The sequence below is a fragment of the Diceros bicornis genome, chromosome 30 (assembly GCF_020826845.1).
Source record: "Diceros bicornis minor isolate mBicDic1 chromosome 30, mDicBic1.mat.cur, whole genome shotgun sequence".
Classification (NCBI taxonomy): domain Eukaryota; kingdom Metazoa; phylum Chordata; class Mammalia; order Perissodactyla; family Rhinocerotidae; genus Diceros; species Diceros bicornis.
The window spans coordinates 8,884,988-8,907,997 of record NC_080769.1 but is presented as its reverse complement, the minus strand read 5'-3'; the positions used below and the strand labels follow the sequence as shown (position 1 = coordinate 8,907,997).

General features: G+C 62.6%; 4 protein-coding genes across 4 annotated transcripts; 3 read left to right on the top strand and 1 right to left on the bottom strand.

The window, feature by feature from the left end:
* Positions 1-16: 16 nt before the first annotated feature.
* Positions 17-8,236, top strand: ICAM1 (intercellular adhesion molecule 1). The gene is made up of 7 exons (XM_058525742.1): positions 17-89; positions 1,645-1,899; positions 5,009-5,314; positions 5,610-5,894; positions 5,972-6,226; positions 6,399-6,647; positions 6,734-8,236. Exons 1-7 carry the CDS (start codon positions 17-19, stop codon positions 6,904-6,906), a joined length of 1,596 nt encoding a protein of 531 aa, XP_058381725.1. The 3' UTR covers positions 6,907-8,236.
* A 119-nt stretch (positions 8,237-8,355) lies between these two features.
* On the top strand, positions 8,356-9,495 carry ICAM4 (intercellular adhesion molecule 4 (Landsteiner-Wiener blood group)). Its single transcript, XM_058525743.1, has 3 exons — positions 8,356-8,737; positions 8,855-9,160; positions 9,306-9,495. The coding sequence occupies exons 1-3, from the start codon at positions 8,362-8,364 to the stop codon at positions 9,422-9,424; spliced, it is 801 nt and encodes a 266-aa protein (XP_058381726.1). The 5' UTR covers positions 8,356-8,361; the 3' UTR covers positions 9,425-9,495.
* A 1,263-nt stretch (positions 9,496-10,758) lies between these two features.
* ICAM5 (intercellular adhesion molecule 5) lies at positions 10,759-17,432 on the top strand. Its single transcript, XM_058525744.1, has 11 exons — positions 10,759-11,153; positions 12,097-12,366; positions 12,559-12,879; positions 13,103-13,390; positions 13,798-14,052; positions 14,191-14,439; positions 14,903-15,145; positions 15,234-15,512; positions 15,595-15,834; positions 16,150-16,416; positions 17,004-17,432. The coding sequence occupies exons 1-11, from the start codon at positions 11,072-11,074 to the stop codon at positions 17,276-17,278; spliced, it is 2,769 nt and encodes a 922-aa protein (XP_058381727.1). The 5' UTR covers positions 10,759-11,071; the 3' UTR covers positions 17,279-17,432.
* Positions 17,433-20,174: 2,742 nt separating this feature from the next.
* ZGLP1 (zinc finger GATA like protein 1) lies at positions 20,175-22,570 on the bottom strand. The gene is made up of 5 exons (XM_058525422.1): positions 22,431-22,570; positions 21,807-22,226; positions 21,077-21,162; positions 20,665-20,764; positions 20,175-20,491 (listed from the first exon to the last, which is right to left on the bottom strand). Exons 1-5 carry the CDS (start codon positions 22,568-22,570, stop codon positions 20,362-20,364), a joined length of 876 nt encoding a protein of 291 aa, XP_058381405.1. The 3' UTR covers positions 20,175-20,361.
* Positions 22,571-23,010: the final 440 nt, after the last annotated feature.

The following is a 23,010-nucleotide window of genomic DNA, read 5'->3' as shown; positions in this document are numbered from 1 at the left end:
CGTCTGTGCGCTCGCTATGGCCCCCGGCGCCGCCCGATGCGCGCCCGCGCTGCCCGCGCTCCTGGCCCTGCTCGGGGCTCTGCTCCCAGGTGAGTCGGGGATGGGGCTGCCGTCGGGGCAGCTCCCGGGGCCCGGAGTGCGCCCTGGGCGCAGCGGCAGGACCGGCGCCCGGCCGGCTGGGCACAAGGCCCTGCGTCCTCAAGGAGCTCAAGGAGCTCTTTATAGGAAGTTGGGGCTGGTGGCACTGATTGAAAGTCAAGAGCCATGGGTTCGAATCCAGGCCCCCTGGATCACCTCGATGTGTCGCCTGCGCCTCCCGGAGGAGCCTTAATTTCTCAGCTGGAAAATGGGGAAGAGAATAGCGGCCACCTCCCAGCGTTTGTGCGCTGGCCCAGCTCGGCGCCTGGCCCCAGATGGTCTGGAGAAATGGCCCCACGCCCAGCCGAGTAGGCTGGGGACCCCCCCCCAACACACACATGTACATTCTGTTCCTCATCCCTGCGCCTGGGGAAGTCCAGGGCTGCTTCTGCTCAGGGGAATTCCGGAGGCTGAGAAGTAGGACGCCCCAGCACCCCTCCGCCAGCTCCAGCCCGGAAGGAGGGGAGAAGGGAGACAGCGGTGGCAAATGGTGGCAGTGTTGGGAAGCCGGCGAGTGGAGGATGGACACCGTGGTTACCAGCTCCACAAAGCGTTCTTATCCCGACTCCAGCCAGTTCTGCTGCTTTCTAGCCCAGCAACCTCGCCTCCCCAGACATCACCATGTCCCTCTGTGAAATGGGAATGATCCAGAATCACCCCTGGAGAATTCCCGGAGCTGCTGTCTTCCCACGCTTTCGCCACAGATAGAATAACCCAAACTGAGGCCAGGAATCTTTGGAAGGGGTGGAGGGATGGGCTCAGACAGACTTTTTTCCAGCTTTGGAGGCGCCAGGGTCCAGGGAGCAATCCCCCTCCCTCTTACCTGCAGCCACTCGCTACCTGCCCTGTGCTAGGAGTTACTTGCATTAGCAGGGGTGGGATGACTTTATTCACCCACCTTACAGATGGGGAAATTGAGGCCCAGAGAGGGGAGACCACTTGTCCAAGGGAGGGAGAAGCCAACCTGATTGGAACCCCTCTATCCCCGGAGGGCTAGCTTCCTCCACCTGACCTCTTGGGAGGGAGAAGGATATTGATTTCATGTCCCTCCTCTGCTAAACTCCTCCATGGCTCCCCATGGCTCTAAGAATGAAGAACAAACACATCCTGGGCATGGCTTCCACTGCCCTCACAATCTTCCTGACCTCTCTTCCCCTAACTCTTCCCCCTCACTCACGCTGCCCCGGCCGCCCTGCCTCAGGACCTTTGCACTTGCTCCTTCTGCCTGGAATTCATTTCCTTTCTCTCGGGATGGCCCGCCCCTTCTCATCGTTCAGATTCTGCTCGCCCATCACCCTGTCACGAGGGCACTGTCTGTTCTACCACCTTGTTTTGTTTTTATCAAAGCTCTTACTAACATCAGTTATTAATTAACTCGTTGGCTCGTGAATTTTTCTGTCTCCCACGCTGAGGGCGGAGACTTGCGTCTTGTTCGAGGCTGGGTCTACAGTCATGTTGATGAACCCAGTTTATAATGCCTGGCCTCTCCTCACATTTTTGTTCCAGGGCTTGGAGAGGCCCAAGTATCACTGCACCCCCGAGAAGCCATCATACCCCGAGGAGGCTCCGTGGAGGTGAACTGCAGCGCCCCCTGTTCCCACGTGGGCCTGGAGACTTACCTGAATAAGACGGAAGTGGCGTCCGGGCACAACTGGAAGACCTTCCGACTGAGCAATGTGCAAGAGGACAGCTCTCCAATATGCTTTGCAAACTGTGACCCCAAACCCCAGATGTTGGATTCAATGAACCTCACTGTGTACTGTGAGTGGCTGGGCTCAGGGGCCTGGAGAGGCAGACTGGGCGGGGGAGGCAGGGGCTGGGGCCGGGGAGGCTCTCACTTCACCTTCAGGGCGGTTGGGGACCCCTTCAGACAGTCTCACAGTCATTTGAAACCCCTCCATGAACTTCCTTGGGTGCCCTTAGAGTGTCGGCAGGGATTCAGTACCTTCCAGAAGGCTGGCTCTCTAGGCTTCTCACTCTTTCAACATGTGACAAGGTCCTAGATTGAACTCTTGAAAAAGAAGATGCAGGGGCCAGCCCGGTAGCGCAGCGGTTAAGTGCTCGTGCTCTGCTTCAGCGGCCGGGGGTTCATGGGTTTGGATCCCAGGCACGGACCGACGCACCGCTTGTCAAGCAGTGCTGTGGCGGCGTCCCACATAAAGTAGAGGAGGATGTTACAGATGTTAGCCCAGGGCCAATCTTCCTCAGCAAAAAGAGGAGGATTGGCAAGAGGTGTTAGCTCAGGGCTAATCTTCCTCACCAAAAAAAAAAAAAAGAAGAAGAAGGAGTAAGGTATGCCCAGAATGAGTGGCGTGCAATCCTCAGTGTTAGGGAGCATTGGGGGCGGCCGGAGGGAGGCTGTGTTTATGCAAAAGAGCCCTGGAAGGAAACGCAAGAAATGGTAATATTAGTTGGCTGTGAGGAGAGAAGCTCCGGGAGAGGGCAGGGGGTGATTTTTTCTCTAGGCCTTTTCTTTAACTTTGGGCAGTGTGAACCGTGAGAATGCGTTGCCCTAACCATAGGCAAGAAATAAATCAATGAAACGCAAATGACAACAGTCAAGGAGGAGAGAGACCAAGAGACCCGGCTAAGTGGCTTTAGGATCAGCCAGCCTCGGGTTCCAGTCTCAGCGTGGCCTTTACTGGGGGGGACTGTGGGGGACGTGGCTCTCCATCGCCTTTCCCATGAGACCTCGGCTGGGTGCAGTGACGCAGTGCGGCACGAAGGACTTCCCTCCTTCACGGTTCCTGGGCCAAGGAAGCTTTTGAGCAAATAGCTGCTTTGCTTCTGATTGGGAGGATGTTGGAGCAGATGCTGGCCAGGTGAGGGAAGTCCCCAAACATTCCCGGTGGCCTCTGAAAGCCCCGGGGAAACCTTCTGGAAGGACCTTCCGCACCTCAGCCTGACTATTAAGAGCCCAGGTCTCCAGGTTTGAGTGGCTCTGCCACATTTCTGCCTCTGTGACTCTGGGCGCTGGACTTTGCTCAGTTTCTGTCTCTGTGAAACAGAGCAGATGGCTGGCACACAGCTGCAAGGGGGGTCCCCTAGGAGGGACTCTAGCTTGGTCCCGCCCCACCCCCAGTGTGACGATGAGAGAGCATCCCCAGGTGGCTAAGCTTTCTCTAGAAAGGTTAGGGTCGTAATTCCTGCAGGAGGTGACCCCTGACTGGGCCTTGAAGGGTCCATAGGAGTTGGAAGATAGGCATCCTGGCAGAGGGAACAGCCTGGGCAAAGGTTTGGGGTGCCGAAGCATGCTGCTGAGGTTGGCAGGGACTTCAGTGCCAGAGCGAGGAGCTGAGGCCTTCTCCTCAGCGTGATAGGGAGCCATGGAGGGTGTGTGAGCAAGCCGGGGATCCTGAGAGCAGAAGGCCGGGCTTACAGGAAGCCAGAGAGCAGTTGGCCGTGGGCCTTGTCCGGGCCACATGTCGTGGGCAGTGGTCATGGCCAGGAAGGGAGACAAATATTTGCAGAGTGGAGTGACCAGGATTTGGCAAGGGACCAAAGGTGGGGAGATACAGAAGCCGTACAGGCGAAACAGAACTCCTCCCGAGTCCGGCCTTCGGGGCAAGGAGCTGGCCTCGGAGATGTGAGTTCCATTTGGGGTTGAGGGTGGAGGGGCCTCCAACCCTGCACGCTGGGGTTTGCAGCAGGTGGTTAGAGGTGAAAGCTGGAGGGCTCTGGGGTTTCTTGGCCTTTTATTTTTTTTAACAGCTCTGTCCACAGTGAATTGTGGTGCATTTCTAGAGTTGTCCAACCATCACCACACTTCTAATTTTAGAACATTCTCATCACCCTGAAGAGAAACCTCATGCCCTTTTCCCATCACTCGCTCAACCTCTTAAATGGCTTAATAATAGTTCTACCTCCAATAGCCCCATTTTACAGCTTAAGAAACTGAGGTTCCATTTCTCAGGCTCCGAGGGCTGGGACTGCTCCAGAGGCAAGTCCCTCAGCCACAAAGCTAGGACTCAAGCCGAGGTCCCTGACACTTGCACAGCATTGCTGAGTCACATTTCAGGGCCTCTGGAGAAGGGGATAGGAAGTGGGCGTCCTTAAGACCCCTGCCTGGGGAGCCCCCGGGGTCTCAGGGCTGAGCCCCAGTGCCCCGGGGCTCGGCTGTCCATCTTCGCTGGCGATCCAGGCTTGGAATTCTGTCGCCGCGTGCAGCATGGAGACCCCGGCCTGTGAAAACCGAGCCGGCGTGTTGTGTGATCAGGGGATATTCAGAGTTTCATTTTGAGCGTCCGTGGGCTGTTCTTACAAATGTGACAATTCAGAAGATCACACAACACTTGGGGGAACTTCTTTCCAGTAAAAGGGAGCGCCCGAAAGGCCTCGAATCAGTGTGGGTGGCTCAACCTTATTCTTTCGACAAATATAGAGCGCCTACTGTTGGCCAGCAACAGAAGAGGGGATAAAGCAAAGATCCGTGCCCTTGGGGGCTGACACGGGGGGAATAGAGAAGGTGATCTGGTATGTCAGGGGGGAGAGATGCTTTGGAGAAAAATAATTCCAAGATAGGCAAAGGGGGAGCAGGGGTCTTTTAAAAACCATCTCGAGTGGACTGGGCAGCTGAAATTGACTGCAAGTATTTGACCCGACACCTGGTGGTGACAGACTTGGAAGCTGGTTTCCACTTTTAGATGCTACAGTGAAAAAAGAATTGTTTTGCGCCCTTCACAACCACTTGGGGGCTTCTTACGGGTTTTCCCTGAAGTTCTTAACATTCCTGTCTGGCTTACGTGGTTTGGGGTGTATTTTGGGGACAGCGTGGTGAGACTCCCGGGACAGGTGCGGGCAGCGCCCCAGCGCCCCCTGCTGGCGGGTGGCCTGCCCAGCTCACAGGACACTCCTCCCTCCTGTCCCCCAGGGACCCCCAGTCTCGTGGAGCTGGCCCCCCTGCCCCCCTGGCAGCCCGTGGGCGAGAACCTCACGCTGAGCTGCCAGGTGGCGGGCGGGGCGCCCCGCGCCAGCCTCACGGTGGTGCTGCTCCGCGGGGAGGAGGAGCTGAGCCGGCAGCCGGCCGTGGGGGAGGCCACCCAGGTCAACGCCACCGTGCTGGCCCGCAGAGAGGACCACGGCGCCAATTTCTCGTGCCGCACCGAACTGGACCTGCGGCCCCAAGGGCTGGGACTGTTCCAGAACAGCTCGGCCCCCAGGCAGCTCCGAACCTTCGGTGAGGCATTGGGGAACCCCAGGAAGGATGGGCTCAGGGGATGTTCCCTCGCGGGGTACAGGGTTCTTGGGAAGGAGGGCCCCTGGCCGTGGGGGGACTGAGAAGGTGGTGACCTAGATTGCCAAGGCTTCTGGGAAGAGCACGTTCCAGGCCACTGGGGTGGTGGAGATGGGGGTGACCCAGGCCGCAGAGTCTCCCGGGAAGAGGATGCTGCAGGCGGGGGAATGAAAATGCCCCGGGAAAGGGCTTCAGGATGTGGGTCCCTTCTGCGTTCACACTCACCCTCTCTCGCCAGTCCTGCCAGAGACAAACCCGCGCCTTTCTGGCCTGGTCGCGGAAGTGGAGAGAGAGCAGCTGGTGGAATGCACCATGGACGGGCTCTTCCCGGCCTCAGAGGCCGAGGTCCACCTGGGACTGGGGGACCGCAGGCTGCAGCCCACGGTCACATACAAGGGGGACTCCTTCTCGGCCACGGCCTTGGTGAAGGCGCACGCGGAGGAGCAGGGCCCCCACAAGCTTGTGTGTGAGGTGACGCTGGGAGACCAGACCCGGACGACGTGGGAGAAAGTGACCGTCTACAGTAAGTGGAGGCAGGGGTGGGGCTTCGGGGGCGGGGCCGACGCCGGGGGCGGGGCTCACTGTATGCCCCGCCCCCAGGCTTCCCGGCTCCCAGCCTGACGCTGAGCCAGCCCGAGGTCTCGGAGGGGACCGTGGTGACCGTGGAGTGCGAGGCCCATGCTGGAGCCGTGGTGACGCTGAGCGGGGCCGCAGCCGGGAAGCCCGCCTCGAGGGCCCGAGTCCTTCTCAACGCCAGCTCCGAGGACGACAAGCGCGTCTTCTCCTGCTCCGCTGCCCTGGAGGTGGCCGGGCAGGTGCTAAGCAAGACCCGGACGCGGCAGCTCCGTGTCCTGTGTGAGTGGGGCCGCTGGACCCCTAAGACCTCATGAGCTCCTGGCCTCTGAGGCCCACCCTGCCCCCGCCCCGGTGACCCCCTCCCCAGACTCCTCCCTACGTCCTCCAGTCCTAGATGGCCAGGGGTGCCCGGGTCCCCGAGCCCTTCCCTCATCTTGCTGTGTTTCTCCAGACGGCCCCAAACTAGACAAGAAGGATTGCCTGGGCAACTGGACGTGGCAGGAAGGCTCGACGCAGACCCTGAGGTGCAAGGCCTCTGGGAACCCGACCCCCGAGCTGAACTGTTCCCGGAAATGGGATGGGGCTCAGCTGCCCATCGGGGACCTGAAGCCTGTCACACGGGAGATTGCGGGCACCTACAAGTGTCAGGCGAAGAGCTCTCAAGGGGAGGTCACCCGGGACGTGGTCGTGATCGTGATCTGTAAGTGTGCCAGTGTTCGGGGCCGGGCAGGGGCAGGGGCCATGAGCCCAGCTCACCCCTTTCCGCCCTCTGTGTCCTCCCCACAGACCACGAGAATAAGCTGGCCATCATCATTCTGGTCACAGTTGCTGGCGTCTTGGGCACTCTGGGCACAGCCGCTTACCTCTACAACCGCCAGCGGAAGATCCAAAAGTACAGGCTACAGAAGGCCGCGGAGGCGGCCGCCCTGAAACTGAACACACCAGCCACACCGCCCTGAGCCTGTGCCCGGATGGGGCCTCCTCCTCAGCCCCCACACCGTGGCAGTGGTGCCACATCGAACAATGGTGGACGTGCGCCATTCCGCTGCACCCACCCTCCCAGGACGCCAGAGGGCAAGAGAGAGGCCTCAGTCAGGATATAGACAGCATTTGGGGTCGTGGCGCCTGTACACCAAGACCCCCAGGCCTCACACCTGACCTGCAGTCACAAGACTGAGCCACAAGGAGGCTTGACTGTGAGGAATGGCAACGTCTACCTGGCCGGAGGGGCAGCGACAGAGACACATACCTCCGACGTGGGGACGCCCACCTGGGAGCCACTGAAACTGACCACTACTGTGTGCACTGAGGCCCTACAGTCCTAATGAAGAAGTGGCCCTGCGCAGACACGCAGCATCGAAACACAGATCCCCACCCTTCTTCTGCCAGATGCCAGCTCTGGCGCTGCTGTCCACTGACTGTCCCCAACTCTTGATGATATATTTATTCATTCGTTCTTTTACTAGCTATTTATTGAGTGCCTTTTATGCGGGCTAGGATGGTCAACAGGATGAACATAGGTTCCAGCCCTTGGGAAGTTCTCAGTCTAATCTCATTCAAGGTCACCAGGTACAGTTGTACTGGCCGTGCACTGCACAAGAGTCCCTGGCCACAGATCAAGTGGGGCTGGAATTCCCCACTTCATTGGCCAAGCCGATTTCCCCTGGAAGGGGACTATCAATGGCCACATGATTTAGCTGGTGACATGCCCAGGGATGACCCACTGAGCCCTTACTCCCCTAGCACTGGTGCTGACCTGTTAGCCCCCTATCTGCCCATACACATCTCTGCTAGTGCTCACGAGGACTTGGTGGCATGCCCACTCCTTGGCAGCTAAGCCACGAGTCCCATGAAACTATGCCCGACCCCTGTGTGCTCCTGCCTTTTCCTACCCGTCTCCATCTCAGAGAAGTACAAGAACAGACGCTCCGGGAGCTCCAAATTCCTGCGGCGATGAGGGCCCTCCCTGCAGGCCGTGTGGAGGAGAGGACTTGGCGGGGCAGCTCCGGAAGCCTCTCCCTATGCTAATAAAGCTTTTTCCTTGGCCCAGCCTCCTGTGAGTTGGGGGGGCTGTCATGTCCAGTGGGAGCCACAGATCTGTCCTCTCACTTCCGCCGCCAAGAAAAGGCTGCCAGTTCAAGGCCCATCCCAGAGGCTCGAATCCAAGTCTGGGGCTTGTTAGGACCGTTTGAGACTCTGGTGAAAATTAAAATGACAGTTGGTTTATAATGGGGTCAGAAATTTCATTTTTGAGCCGAGGGAGGGGTGTGTATATATTGAAGGGCTTTTGGGTCTTCCAGGGGCCTCTGGCGCGCTCTCTGGGTGGGGCCGAGGAGGCGGGGCTGCGGGCCTTCTTATCTTCAGAGCCAGCCTTGGCTCCCTGGCGCGGGGCCCCTCAGTGCGGGCTCTTTGCCATGGGGTCTCTGTTCCCCCTCTCGCTGCTGGTCTTGCTGGCAGCCGCCTACCCGGAAGGTGGGAGCGCGCGGAGGCGGCGGGCTGCGCGGACGCAAGGCCCCGGGGGCAGCTCTCCGGCGCCCTTCTGGGTACGCATAAGCCCCGAGTTCGCGGCCGTGCGCCCCGGGAGCTCGGTGTGGCTCAACTGCAGCAGCAGCTGCCCCCTGCCGGATGGTTCCAGCCTGCGCACCCAGCTGCGGCGGGGCCAGACGCTCAATGGGACAGGCTGGGTGTCCTACCAGCTGCTGGACGTGAGGGCCTGGAGCTCCGACGTGCTCTGCCTCGTCACCTGCGCAGGAGAGACGCGGAGGGCCACAGCCAGGATTAACGCCTATAGTGAGGGCCGGGCTCAGGCCGGGCTGGGGAGAGGGGAGGGGGCCAGAGAGGGGCAGTTGACAGTGTCGCGCTAGGGGGCGCCCGCGGACCTTGCTCAGCGGCCCCCTCTCGCTTTAGAAGAGCCGGGCAGCGTGATCCTGGAGCCTCCGGTCCTCGTGGGCAGCGAGTACACTCTGCGCTGCCACGTGACACACGTGTTCCCCGTGGGCTTCCTGGTGGTGACTCTGAGGCGCGGCGGCCAGGTCATCTACTCCGAGAGCCTGGAGCGCTTCAAGGGCTTGGGTCTGGCCAATGTGACGCTGACTCACGCGTTTCGAGCCAGGCCCCACGACCTCTGGCAGCCCGTGACGTGCCACGCGCGCCTCAATCTCGACGGCCTAGTGGTCCGAAGCAGCTCGGCACCCATTACGCTGCCAGTTCGCGGTGAGGCACCCTTGTAATCCTGGGGACTTGAGGAGGGCTGGGGATGGGTTATGACCCCAGGAGGGTGCGCGGGCCAAGCATGAGCTCCATGCGAGTTGTCACACCTCCATGTGCTCCCTTCCTAATTCTCACCTCCTGTCCCTAGCTTGGAGCCTCACGTCCACAGCCTTGGCCTCCACGTCCATCGCAGCCCTTGTGGGGGTCCTTCTCGTCGTGGGGGTCGCCTACCTGCGAAAGTGCCAATCGATGCAGTCCCGGGAGTAGAGGGGGTCGTCCAGGCCGGCTGGGGAAAAAAGAATCTGAAACAATTTGGGGAACCCTGCTTGGATCAATAAAGCCTTTCTCAGCCAGCCTCTGTCCCGCGGTCTAAAGATGCCCCATTAGCGCATCTCCTCCAAGGAACTGGTCTTCTTTTGTGGCCTGGCCTCAATCCCTTTCTCCAAGTTCTTTGTCTCCCTGAAGGCACCTGTGATTTCCTCACTCTGGTCCCCGGAGCCCCAATTCCTCTACATTCCCAGCCGGTGTAGCAAAAAACTCTCCTGCGGGCATTATCGGTGCGGTCCAGATGGGCAAAGAATGGGCCCTGGAGGGCTTCGGCCTGTGGGAGGGCTGGTTCTCGTATGGCTTTTCCTGATTGGCTCCGCCGCTACCACGCAGTGGCTCTGATTGGATGTTAAGTTTCCTTTCCCATCCCCCGGCCACTTTAGATCCTGCACTTTCCTAGAGGACTGGGGTGGGGCGACCACTGATCCCCAGGGTTCACCATCAGCGTTGGGAGTAAGAGCACAAATGGGCGGGGTCACATGGACATACTGAGGGACGTGGATACGCAGAAAAGGTACCCTTGTGGTGACTCTGGGGAAGGAGCAATCAGACAGTGCACGTGGGGTGTCACAGACTCGCGTCCTGGCAACGTCCTGATAGTCACCGGGCCTGGTGGGCACGTGGGGTGGGGGAGTGTGGGTATCAAAGCTTGGGGCCTGGCTGCGGGGTCGAAAGTGTCACAGTTGGTCTCTTGGTCTCGCGTGGACATAGAATCCGGGCCTGCACTGGATGCCTGGCAGGGCCCACGCGGTCCAGGACGCCGCCCGCCGCGCAGAAAGCGGATTTGGGGCGCTCTTCGGCGGCTAGCGCTCACACACGCCGCGTAGACACGTGCCCGCTGCACGCTGGGTAAATACAGACCCGGAGCCGAGCGGACCCTAATTTAGACGCCCGCGAACGCTGCGCGCACGCACACGTGTCCCCGAGTCGCTGGCACTTTCGTCCCCGCCCCCTCTGTCGCGTGCGGGGGCGGAGCCGGAGGGGGGACTAGGGGCGTGGCTGTACCCTCAGCTCCCTTGGGTTAAAAGGGGAGGGATCAGCGAGCGAGGCAGCCTCACACCCTCCCCTGGAACTGTGCCTTCCCCATCTTGCGCTTCCCAAATCTCTCCTAGCCCCTAAATCAATCCCCGCCCCAAGGGGCGCTGGTGGGAGGGGCAAAGTCTGGGGGCGGAGCTCGGAGTCCGGCTCATTATCATAGCATCTAAGCTAGGGGTGGGGTGGGGGTTTCGGAAGGGCAACCCAGCATCCCCCGACCTCCGCGCCGCCGCCGAGGATGACGCGGGAGCGCGCGTCCGCCCCCAGAAGGCTCCGGGCGACGGGGCCGGCCTCCACGTAGACCCCGGGGGTCGCTCGCTCCCGCCAGCACGCCTTCACCAAGGCCGAGAGCCTGGCGCACGCTCGCCCTCCCGCCCCCCCGCCGCCTCTGCCGCCGCCCCCTCCTTGGAAACCAAGTTACCAACGTTAAACCAATCCCCGAGCGCAACTCTGCCTCCTCCACACCCCACCCGCCGCGCCGCGCCGCGCCGTCCTCTAGCCCAGCTCTGCGCTCGCGCTCCCCTCGCCTCCTGCGCTTCCCCCGCGGCGGCGATGCCAGGGCCCTCGCCGGGGCTTCGCCGGGCGCTGCTCGGCCTCTGGGCTGCCCTGGGCCTGGGGCTCCTCGGCCTCTCAGGTAAGAGCCTGTCCCCGCTCAAGGTGGACAGGGCGGGGGCGGAGTTCCCGGACCAGAGAGGCGGCCGCAAGCCCCTCCCGGTTCCGCCCTCGCCTCGCTCCCACGCTTCTGCTCCCACCTTGAGCTCCGGGCGTTCTCCTCTATCCTTTTCCCCCCAACACACACTGGAGACCCAGTTTCCCGCCTCCTCGCTCGCCTAGGTCTCTACCCTACCCTCTTCGAGATCCTGGGTGCTCTTCTGCACCCAACCTTGCGCCCTGGAGACCCCATGTCTCCCTTGCCCCTTTCCGGGGTACCCCTCACGCTCTGCTATGCACCGTAGCCCACGGACTGGCATCCTCCCCACTCGCGATCCGCGAAGACCCGGTCTCCCCACCTGTCGTGACTCAGAGGCGCTGTTCCCGCTCCACCCCGAGCCCCGGCAACCGAGTCCCTCCGCTGTTCCCGCGGTTCCTTCCATGAGCCCAGCCCCGCGTCCTCTTTCCCTGTTCTTCACCCGGGTTTGGGGTCTGCACTTCTCTTTGACTCAGCCTGATCTCCCCTTTGCCCTCACCTCAACCTCGGTCTCCTCCTCTCCCAGCGAGAACCCTAAGAGCCAGCCAGTTCGTTTCCCTTCCCCCACTCGAGGTCCCCTCCTCCCAGCGTTGCTGTTTGCGTCCAAGACCCCATCTTTCCTCTCATCTTCCCCTCCCCCCATGCTTTCCCATCACTCCATGGGCACCTTGGAGACCAGGGCTCTCCGCTGTCATGTCCCAGAGACACCCTCGAGGTTTGGACCGTGGGAGCTCACCTCCAAACCTGAGGCCTGGGCAGGACGCGGGACTCCTGAGTTCTTCCCCGGCTGCGACCTCTGCTCATTCCCCGGGAATGCCTGACTTGGCATGGGGGCGCTAAGATGCCAGGGAGGTGGCTCCGCAGGCTGAGCCCGCGTTTCCCCGGGCAGCGGTCGCGCAAGAGCCTTTCTGGGCGGACCTGCAGCCCCGCGTGGCGCTCGTGGAGCGCGGGGGATCGCTGTGGCTGAATTGCAGCACCAACTGCCCACGGCCCGAGCGCGGTGGCTTGGAGACCTCTCTGCGCCGGAATGGGACCCAGAGGGGTTTGCGTTGGCTGGCGCGGCAGCTGGTGGACATCCGCGAGCCGGAGACTCAGCCCGTCTGCTTCTTCCGCTGCGCGCGACGCACGCTGCAGGCGCGTGGGCTCATTCGCACTTTTCGTGAGTTCCCAGTGGCCACGCTCGTACTCCACTACTTTCCCTCTCTTCCAGGCCCCGCCCCCTGGGTCACGGGGTCCTCCCCTTCAAGCTCCGCTGTCTGGATCCCCATGCCCTCCCCTCTTGGCCCCTGGGTTCCAAGCCACGTCCAGCTGAGCCCCCGCGTTTCCAAGAGCGGTAGTTCCCCCCTTGCAGAGCGGCCGGATCGCGTGGAGCTGGTGCCGCTGCCTGCCTGGCAGCCTGTGGGCGAGAACTTCACCCTGAGCTGTAGGGTGCCCGGTGCCGGGCCTCGTGGGAGCCTCACATTGACGCTGCTGCGGGGTGCCCAGGAGCTGATCCGCCGCAGCTTCGCCGGGGAGCCACCCCGAGCGCGGGGCGCGGTGCTCACGGCCACCGTGCTGGCGCGGAGGGAGGACCATGGGGCCAATTTCTCGTGCCGCGCGGAGCTGGACCTGCGGCCGCACGGCCTGGGGCTGTTCGAAAACAGCTCGGCATCCAGAGAGCTCCGAACCTTCGGTGAGTGGGTATGGAGAGAAGAAGGGGACCAAGTGGGGTCGGGCTGCCGTTTAAGTTGGAGGCAGAGAAATCTGAATTCTAAGCCTTACTTCAACACTCACCAGCTGAAAGTTGTTTTCCTCTTTGCGCCTTGAGGATAATTCGATAAGATAGTGCCTGTAAAGCGCTTAGTACATATTGAGCGTTCAACACAGAAGTCAAAGTTCTGTCCTTTGACCCCCAGCCCTGTCTCCGGAACCCCCGCGCCTCGCCGCCCCCCGGCTCTTGGAAGTGGGCTCAGAAAGACCGGTGAGCTGCGCCCTGGATGGGCTGTTTCCAGCCTCGGAGGCAGAGGTCTACTTGGCGCTGGGGGACCAGAGGTTGAGTCCCGATGTCACCCTCGAAGGGGACGCGCTCATGGCCACTGCCACAGCCGTAGCGAGCGCAGAGCAGGAGGGCGCCAGGCAGTTGGTCTGCAGCGTGACCCTGGGGGGCGAGAGCCGCGAGACCCGGGAGAACGTGACTGTCTACAGTAAGAGGGAGCGAGGGGGGACCGCCGCGGCTCGGGGGTGGAGCCAGAGGAACGTGGGGCGGGGCAGAGAGGGGGCGGGGCAAAGAGGGGGCAGGGCCTTAGTACCGGAACGGGCGGGGCCCGAATCCCGAAGGGGCCGAGCAGATGGAGGACCGAGACTGGATAGCTGGAGAGGTGGAGTCAGAGCCGCCCCAAGGGGAAGGTCGCAAACCCGCGAGGATCCCTAGGGATGTGGCCTGACCACCTCAAGGGGGCGGGGCGAGGGGGCGGAGCCTGAGCAGCCGGGGAGGCGGGGCACGGTGCCCATGGTTTGGCTGCAGCGCGGGGAGGTTCGCGCAGGTCAGGGGCACCCTTGGCCCGCAGGAGGGGCGTGGTCAGTGGACTCCCGGCCGATGCCCCGCCCCCAGGCTTCCCCGCGCCGCTCCTGACCCTGAGCGAGCCCAGCGCCGCCGAGGGGAACATGGTGACAGTAACCTGCGCAGCGGGGACCCAAGCCCTGGTTACGCTGGATGGAGTTCCAGCCGCGGGCCCGGGGCAGCCCGCCCAGCTCCACGTAAACGCCACCGAGGACGACGACGGGCGCAGCTTCTTCTGCGACGCCACTCTCGAGGTGGACGGGGAGACGCTGAGCAAGAACGAGAGCGCAGAGCTGCGCGTCCTGTGTGAGTTGGCCTTCAACCTCGCGCCTCCCTCCTCGGGATCTCCAAGGACCTGCCCGGTCCCTGGCCGTGTCGCGGAAGTGGGCCCTTTTCTCACGGCCCACGTCTAGCATCTCTGTATCCCACGCCCCTGCCCCGCAGACGCCCCCCGGCTAGACGACTCGGGCTGTCCCAGGAGCTGGACCTGGCCGGAGGGCCCAGAGCAGACGCTGCGCTGCGAGGCCCGCGGGAACCCCGCGCCCTCGGTGCACTGCGCGCGCCCCGACGGCGGGGCTGTGCTGGCGCTGGGCCTGCTGGGTCCGGTCACTCGCGCGCTGGCCGGCACTTACCGCTGCACCGCCGCCAATGCCCGGGGCGAGGCGGTCCAGGACGTGACGCTGACGGTGGAGTGTGAGTGGGGGTGCGCGGGGCGCATCTCTGTCTGGATTTCAGGGGCTCGGGGTGGCCAGCCTACAGGGAAGAGTGGAAGCAGGGCCTGAGGTGTGCCTTTGGGCGAAATTTTGGAAAAGAGTCTGGTGAGCAGGATTAGGGGAAGATAAGGGAAGGATGGAGGGGAAGGAGTAGGCGTGTCCATAGGGGTCGGGGCGTGGCGTTTGGGTGGAGTCTTGGAAGGGTGGGCACTCCTAGCCGTCTCACAATTTTTAGGCTGAAGACTGGAGGAGGGTCCTGTGGGCGCTTTGTGGAAATTAGAAAAAGGCGCCCCTCAGGGTTTGCGCGAAATGCCTTTGGTTCGGCGTCCCTGTGCAGTGCGCAGCATGCCCAACCCTTTGTGGCCGCCCTGGGACAGGAAAGAGGGTCTAAGGACAATTGGCCGGTCCCCAAACCTCAAACCCACCAACGCTCCACCCTCCAGACGCCCCAGCGCTGGACAGCGTGGGCTGCCCGGAACGTATTACATGGCTGGAAGGAACCGAGGCCTCACTGAGCTGTGTGGCCCACGGGGTCCCGCCGCCCAACGTGAGCTGTGTGCGCTCCGGGGAGGCCCGAGTCATCGAGGGCCTGCTGCACGTGGCCCGGGAGCACGCGGGCACGTACCGCTGCGAAGCCACCAATGCTCGAGGCTCTGCCGCCAAAAATGTGGCTGTCACGGTGGAATGTGAGCGAGGGCAGCACGGGACAAGACAGGGTATGTCGGGTTGACCCTAGCCTGACTTCCAGTCCCTGTGTGACCCTCTGCTCCGCAGATGGACCCAGTTTTGAGGACCTGGGCTGCCCCAGCAACTGGACGTGGGTGGAAGGATCTGGGCGGCTATTTTCGTGTGAGGTGGATGGGAAGCCAGAGCCAAGAGTGGAGTGCGTCGGCTCAGGAGGCAGCAGCGAGGGGGTGCTGCTGCCGCTAGCACCCCCAGACTCTAGTCCCAGAGCCCCCAGCATCCCTAGTGACCTCGCACCCGGTATCTACATCTGTAACGCCACCAACCGGCACGGCTCCACGGTCAAGACGGTCGCCGTGAGCGCGGAGTGTGAGCGGGGCCCAGGCTGGCGGGGAGTCAGGGGTGCCCCGGGTCCGGCCCCTCCCTGACGCCCCCCATAATGGCTTTGCAGCGCCGCCGCAAATGGATGAGTCCACCTGCCCGAGTCACCAGACGTGGCTGGAAGGGGCTGCCGCTGCGGCGCTGGCCTGCGCCGCCCGGGGTCGCCCCTCCCCACAGGTGCGCTGCTCCCGGGAGGGCGCGCCCCGGCCTCAGCGGCTGCGCGTGTCCCGAGAGGATGCGGGCACCTACCGCTGCCTGGCCACCAACGCGCATGGCACGGACGCCCGGACTGTCACGGTGGGCGTGGAATGTGAGTGGGGACACCACCAGATAGAGGCACTCGGTCCCCAGAATAGTGACTTGCAGCGGTGGGATTGCCCTGGGGAATTCAAGGGCACCTCCCCCAGTCCCATTCTCGGGAACAAGGACTCCCGGCTTAAATCTGAGGGTAATGAAAACTCGGGACAACAGCCCGACTGTAGGGGGATGTGGCACTTACGCGAGGCAGGGTCCTCGCCTGCCCATCCGAGGAGGGGTGCTCTCAGATTGTGGTGGGCGGAAGGGGGCCACTTGGGCGGCGGCTGGGCGGGCGCTGAGCCCCCCTTCATCCTTCTGTCCCCTGCAGACCGGCCGGTGGTGGCCGAGCTGGCCGCCTCGCCTCCGGGGGGCGTGCGGCCAGGCGGGAACTTCACGTTGACCTGCCGCGCCGAGGCCTGGCCCCCCGCCCAGATCAGCTGGCGCGCGCCCCCGGGAGCGCTCAACATCGGCCTGTCGAGCAACAACAGCACGCTGAGCGTGGCGGGCGCCCTGGGCAGCCACGGCGGCGAGTACGAGTGCGCAGCCACCAACGCGCACGGGCGCCACACGCGGCGCATCACTGTGCGCGTGGCAGGTGAGTGGCAGCTGGAGGGGGCGGGGCGAGGGAGCTACAGGGGGCGTGGCCTGCGCCCTGGGGCTCCCGACCCGGTCCCTGGGGAGGCGCCCTCCGGGGCTGTGACTGCCATGGGAAGGGGCTTGACTAACTTGCGGTGGGTACTGCGTGGTGGGGACTCGATCCAATTCACTCTCCACTGTGTCTCTGTGGAGAAAAGGGGTTGGAGAGGGTCCAAGGTCATTGGATGGGGAGTGGGGGGCCCCAACTGGATCCTCTCCCCCCACTTCGTGTATTTCTGGGGGTGGGGTCTTTCTGGGGTGAAGGAATGACCCGGTCCCTCCACCCTCATCCTTTTGGGGATCTCTGGGGCTAGGGGCTTATAGCCCCATGTGCGGAGGTGGCCTGTAAAGTGGATCCGGGGTGGCGCTGACGCTGGGGGCCTTACTGGGGTCTCTCCTTTCCCCCAAGGCGGGACTGGGAATTCCCGTGAGGACTGACCTCGTGCCTGTGGGGCGGGGACAGAGGTGGCCCAGGCTTGGGGTGACCTCGTCGGGTAGGCGGAGCCCGGCGCTGGTTCACCCTCTTTGAGGGTCCGCACCCCGCAGGTCCGTGGCTGTGGGTCGCCGTGGGCGGCGCGGCGGGGGGCGCGGCGCTGCTGGCCGCGGGGGCCGGCCTGGCCTTCTACGTGCGCTCCACCGCCTGCAAGAAGGGCGAGTACAACGTGCAGGAGGCCGAGAGCTCGGGCGAGGCCGTGTGTCTCAACGGCGCGGGCGGCGGCGCGGGCAGGGGCGCGGGCGCCGAAGGTGGAGCAGAGGCTGCGGGCTGCGCAGAGGCGCCAGCAGAGGGCGAGGTCTTCGCCATCCAGCTGACGTCAGCGTGAGCCGGCTCCCTCTCCCCGCCGGCCGGGGGACGCCCCCCAGACGCACGCGGGGGCTTCTGTATTGTTCTATTTATTTATTTATTCATGTATTTATTTATTCAATTCCAGGGGCGTTCCCTCATTTTCTACCCACCCCTACTAATAAAATTTTTATAAAGGACTCCGGGTCGCTCTGCTTCAGGGTTTGAATCCTGACCCTGAGGGCGATTCATTAAAAAAACATCGTTTTTGCGCCGGCCAGGTGGCGCAAGCGGTTAAGTGCGTGCGCTCCGCTGCGGCGGCCCGGGGTTCATGGGTTCTGATCCCTGGCTCGCACACACGCACCACTTGTCAAGCCATCCAGTGGTGGCGTCCCATATAAAGTGGAGGAAGATGGGCACGGATGATAGCCCAGGGCCAGTCTTCCTCAGCAAAAAAAAAAAAAAAAAAGGATTGGCAGATGTTAGCTCAGGGCTGATCTTCCTCACAAAAAAAACATCATTTTTGGTTTTGAGGACTTACCCTGGGTCAGGCACAGACCACACCGCCTTTTCCAGGAGTGACCTGAAGCCTGTTCTCTTGGTGTCCGGTTTCCTGCTCTTAAAGACCCCTGAGTCCGGGTGGGGACCTCTCGCCTTCCTCCCTCTCCCCGCCGCTTATCTCTTCCGCCCAGCGCTGCCCTCTGATCCTGCACACTCGGGCGGGTGGGAGCCGGGGCTTCCCCGGGGCCTGGTTCTGGGCAGAGCTGGTTCTGCCTTCCCAGGATGGGTGGAGCCCCCTTCCCAGGGGTCTGGGCCTCTGCCCTGAGGCGTTGCCAGGATGGGTAAATGAAAGGCGGGGGTTGCAGCTGCGTGTCAGCCCCCAGCGTGGCCCTGCTATCGAAGGGCTCACCCCTGCCCCGCCCTGGATGCCTCCTCCATCCTGTGTCCATCCACCGTGCCTCAGTTTACCCCCAACCTGCCTTTCGACTTGGTGCATCCTGAGTCAGAACAGATGCACAGGGTCTCAGCCGCAACTCCCTCTGCACCCACCCTCCCCCCGCCCACAGCAGAAGGAGGGAGCAGCTGGGCTCCCCCCACCTCCCAGGCTCCTCCTCTCTCAGGAACAGGCACACTGCGCTAACAGAAGGAAGCAGGCGTGTGTTCCGGCTCCATCGGCCGCCCCCCAAAAACGCTTCGTGAGCGAACAGGAGAGCAGGAAACAGGGGGCACTAGAGGCCCAGCCAGTGCGGGGTGCCAGGTACAGAAGGCAACAAGGCACAGGCAGGGTGCAGCCCCTGCTCTCCCACCCCCTCCCCGATCACCTCCCTCCACTCCCGAGACCTCCTCGAGGTTCTGGAACCCCACAAAGTCCTGCCGGCTCTTCCATTCCCTCTGCCTGGACCGTCCCCCGGACTCCTCATCCCCTCACAGACTTTATTTTCCCTGTAGCACCAATCACGACTTGACATCCTATTAGATATTTGATTGAATATTTGTTTACGGTCATTCTAGAATACTGGCCCTGCTAGAGCAGGGATCTGTGGTCTATTCGCCACGCAGTGTCCCCATTGGGTCCTGGTACACAGTAGTTGCTCCATAAAATGGTGGATAAGTGGATAAAAGCAGCCATGAGTTTGCAGACACACAGTCTGGGACCTGTGTGTGCTCGATGAGGATTCCTAGGGAGCTCCATGCTGGGCACCGGGGCGGCCTGTCACGGGAAGGGACACAGGTGTGGCGGTGGCCTTGGACTTCTGAAGTCATGGTCCAGCAGGGGAGATGAATGTGTATGAAATAACCCTGGAGCAGTAGAGAAGTGGAACTTCGGGTAGGTTCCAAGAGGGAGACAGCGAGCTGAACTAGAGCCTGCTGTCCGGGAGGGAGAGTGGGGTGTCTGTGTTAGACTGGGTGCTCAGGGAAGGTTCCTCTGAAGATGTGATTTGGGGCTGAGCCCCCCACAAGCAATGAGTAGGTGGCAGCTGTGGGAGACGTGGGGGAGGGTGTTCTGGGCCGAGGAAGGGGGGACCAAATGAGTCAGGGATCCGAGGCCTGAGGGATCTGGGCCCAGGCCTTCCTCACAGGCTCACCCAGGAGAGACAGAGGGTCTTGCTCACCCCCCCGGGAGGGACCACCCCCCTCACTGCATCCCACCCATCCTTGACTCCCACCCTCCCTCCCAGTGAACACTGGCCACCCGTGTGTCTCGGCGACAGTGGCCAAGCCGAGCTCTCCCCAGGGCCCCCCCTCCCACGTGGCTTTTGGCTTTAGGCTGGGGACACCCATTAGAGGGCTGAGATCTTGAAAGAAGGGAGGGGACACAGCAGGGACGGGTGTGCACAAGGAGGCATAAGGTGACATTCGCAGGGAAGGGTGGAGATGACAGCCCGCTGGGTGTGTGTCACTGTGTGCCAATGTGTCATCTGCGTGCGTGTTGACATGTGTGTCTGTATCGTGTACGTGTGTCTATCGACATGTGTCCATCATCTATAGGGGATATGTGTCTGTCAACGCATGTGTCCTTCCGTCACGTGTGTGGTCTGTATCTGTTAGTCTTGTGTCAGCGTGTGCGTCTGTCCGTGCACATGTGTCTGTCTGTCGTGTGTGTGTGTCTGTCTCTGTGTGTGGCGGCTGCTTCCCTGTCTGGTGGTGAATGAGGCTAATTCCCTGGGCAGGAGGGCTGGCACCTGGATACAGGACCATGTCCTTTAGGACCCCAAGGAGAAAACCCCTCTCCCACATTCCCGGGCTGGGGCACAGGCGAGTGTGGGCGCACGCGGCGACATCCCTGAGTCACAAGGCTCCTTCTCTCTGAACGGTTCTGCTCTTTATTGTTATCACTATTAACAACACGAGTTTCGCTGCTGAGAGCATTTCCTGAGGGGGGCTCAGCCCAGCCGGATTGCAGCAGGGGCCAGGGAGGGGCCAGCGACCCTGAGACAGGGGCTCTGGGGCCTGAGGCCTGGGTCTTCCCCATGGGGTCCCTGATGAGGAGGGGGCAGAGAGGAGGCAGGCTGGGGACCCCGCAAGACCTAAGCTCTTTCTCCACTCCTTCTAGAAGGGCTTCTGTCCATTCTTCCCCTGGAGAAGCTGAGGCAGGACAGATTCAGCTGGGTGACGAAGGGCTTAGCCTTCCTGAGCTGGGCCTTGGTGGGGGCTCAGGGATACCCCACATCTGCCACATAGCCTCTTGGGCTGGACATTTTTCCTGGGCACCAGCCAGCAGCTGGCGCACCGGGTGCCATATTTCTTGTACCTGGAGTAGGGGGACAAGAAACCAACATTTAGGATGCAGCGGGGGCCCAGAAACCACCATGAGGGAACCACTTTCCCCAAGGGGAGGGGGTTTTTCCTTCCCAATACCCTACTCTGGCAAAACACGGCCTGATCCGGGGCCCCCAGCCCAACTCCCTCCTCCGTTCTGAGGACCTGATACCACAGGCGTTGCAGAGAGGGGTCCCATCTTCGGCATCTCTCCAGAGTGGGGTCCTCTGAGTGCTACAGGAAGCACAGCGCCGGGGCCCTGAAGGGCAGAGATCAAAGGGTAGGGGTCAGAGTCCCAGAGGCCCGGCTCAGGAGGCCTGTGCGGGGTGGAGCATTTTGTGGGGGGCTCTGCGAAGGCCCCACCTTGCTCTGGGCCAGCCCCGGGTGTTGGCGGATCTAAGACACAGGGAAAGGCAGGAAAGGAGACAGATGGCAAAGCTCGCAGAGGAGGAAGCCGGGGGAGGGGGTGACTCAGCCCGAGTGGAGGAGGTGGGGGAAGCAGGATGGGGAAAAAGACAGGGAGGATAGGGAATTGGCCCCCCCAAATATTTATAGCTCTCAAGTCACCAGGACTCACCCAGGGCCTCGCTGCCTCCTGAAGTGGCCTCAGGGCCCCTGGCGGGGCCTGCTGGGGGAGCCTGAGAGCGGCGGCTGGAGGCCAGGCTGGGGAGCAGACAAGGCGTTAGCACTGGGGGACCTGTATCCCATCCCAGACGGCCCCCCAAATGAAGATTTACTATCAAGGCATCAGGCATCCCCCAAGGAGGCATCTGAGGTCTCAAAGGCCTGGCGTTGCCGCTCACTAATAAAATAATAATAATGATGACGATGATGATTTGACGAGGCAGGAAGCCTGGGGCCAGCCTGCCAGGTTCCGCTCTCACGTCCTCGCTGTGTGACCCTGGACAAGAGAGCGCACGCTCTGGGCCTGTTTCCGAATCTGTAAAATGGGCTTCACGAGGCTTTCAACGAGCCCATTGACGTCAGGTGCCACTTGTTACCTCATTATCGTTGTTGTTTCTGCCAAATGTAGCCACTATCATTATTGGAAAAAAGAACAGAAGCAGCAGGCCTCACAGGCCCTTCTCCCAACGAGGAGGCCCGGGCTGGGTCCCGGATGTGACCGGCTCAGAGCAGCAGGGGTTGAGGCTGGGACTGGCCCCAGCCCGAGGTCTGGCTCAGAGGCTGGGCCGTTTGTTACGCAGGGCGGGTGCGGGAAGCCCTGAGCGGATGCCGGGCCAGGCCTCTGCGCCCAGTGTTATGGTTATCAATGGCGTAAAGGTGCCCTCACCCTGGCTAGCCCCTACCTGTAGCTGGGTGTGATGTGCAGGCTGGCATCCGGCTTTATCTGAAACTTCAGGGTCACCCCCTCGAACCGGGGGTCCACTTTCTCTGCGCCCTGCTGGGGGTTCGGCTGTTTCCGGGGCCTCCTCTGGGGGGGGGCTGAAGGGGCCAGGGGAGCCCCTGGGGGCCCCAGGCTGCCGCATTGCTGGCTGATGGGGGGCACCATGTTCCTGGCATCGCTGGCCGGAGGCGGGGGTCCCAGAGACCCCAGGGCCTTCAGCTCCCAGCAGGGTCCCAGGACAGGGGTGTCCTGGGCAGGCGGCTGGGCCAGCCCCTCTGCTGTCTCTTGAAGGAAGTGCAGGGCGGTGATCGAGTCCCGGCGTGCAGGCCAGAAGGACCTGGGGACAAGGGGCAGCGTGGTCACCTCATTCCCTGGGCGGCACCTATATAGGCCTCAGAGACATGGGGTGAGGGAAATCGCACGGCCTCTGACCCCTACGACACCTCAAGGGTCCCCGAGGACCAGAAGGTCTGCTTTGTAAATACCGGTAACTAACACTGTGACCCCAGGATAACCCCACGAACCAGAGGTCAAGATCCCCTGACCGCTGGGTCAGATTGAGGGAAGGGGCCGCTTGCGAACGCACCTGCCACTGGGTCTGAGGCATCTCGGGGGCCTTGGGGCCTGCCGGGCGGGGGGCTCCGGGGGCGGCTCGGGGTCCAGACAGGGCGGCGCCAGCAGCTCTCTCAGCATCATCGAGAAGTCGGGGGCTGGATCGGCCTCCATCGCGCCCCAGCCCGGGCCCCCTTCCCTGATCTCGCCAGGCCCCGCCCCCGCCAGGCCCACCCGATGAGCCGCACCTGGGTGGGGCGGGACCCGCCGGCTGGGGGCGCTCTGGCCGAGGGTGCGAGGAGCCCCAGCTGGGCAGGGCGGGGCCGGGGGCGTCGGGCGCCGCCAGCAGGCGACGCTGCGCACTTGCTTCCAAGCCCCTACCCTCGGGGGGCAGCCTCAGGGGTGCCTCTGCCTTCCGGCTCCGCTCAGATGGCCCGCAGAGCCCCCGCGGCCAAGGCCGGCCTGGACCCCACAAATCCCTCCGCGCCTGCGGAGGCGGGGCCTCGCCGCGCTGGCCCACGTGGGGCCTCAGGCTCCCAGGCCCCCGCCTCCAGGAAGGGGGTCCCAGGCCTCTGCCTCAGCATCCCCGCTGGCCCCATCAGTGCTATGGGAGC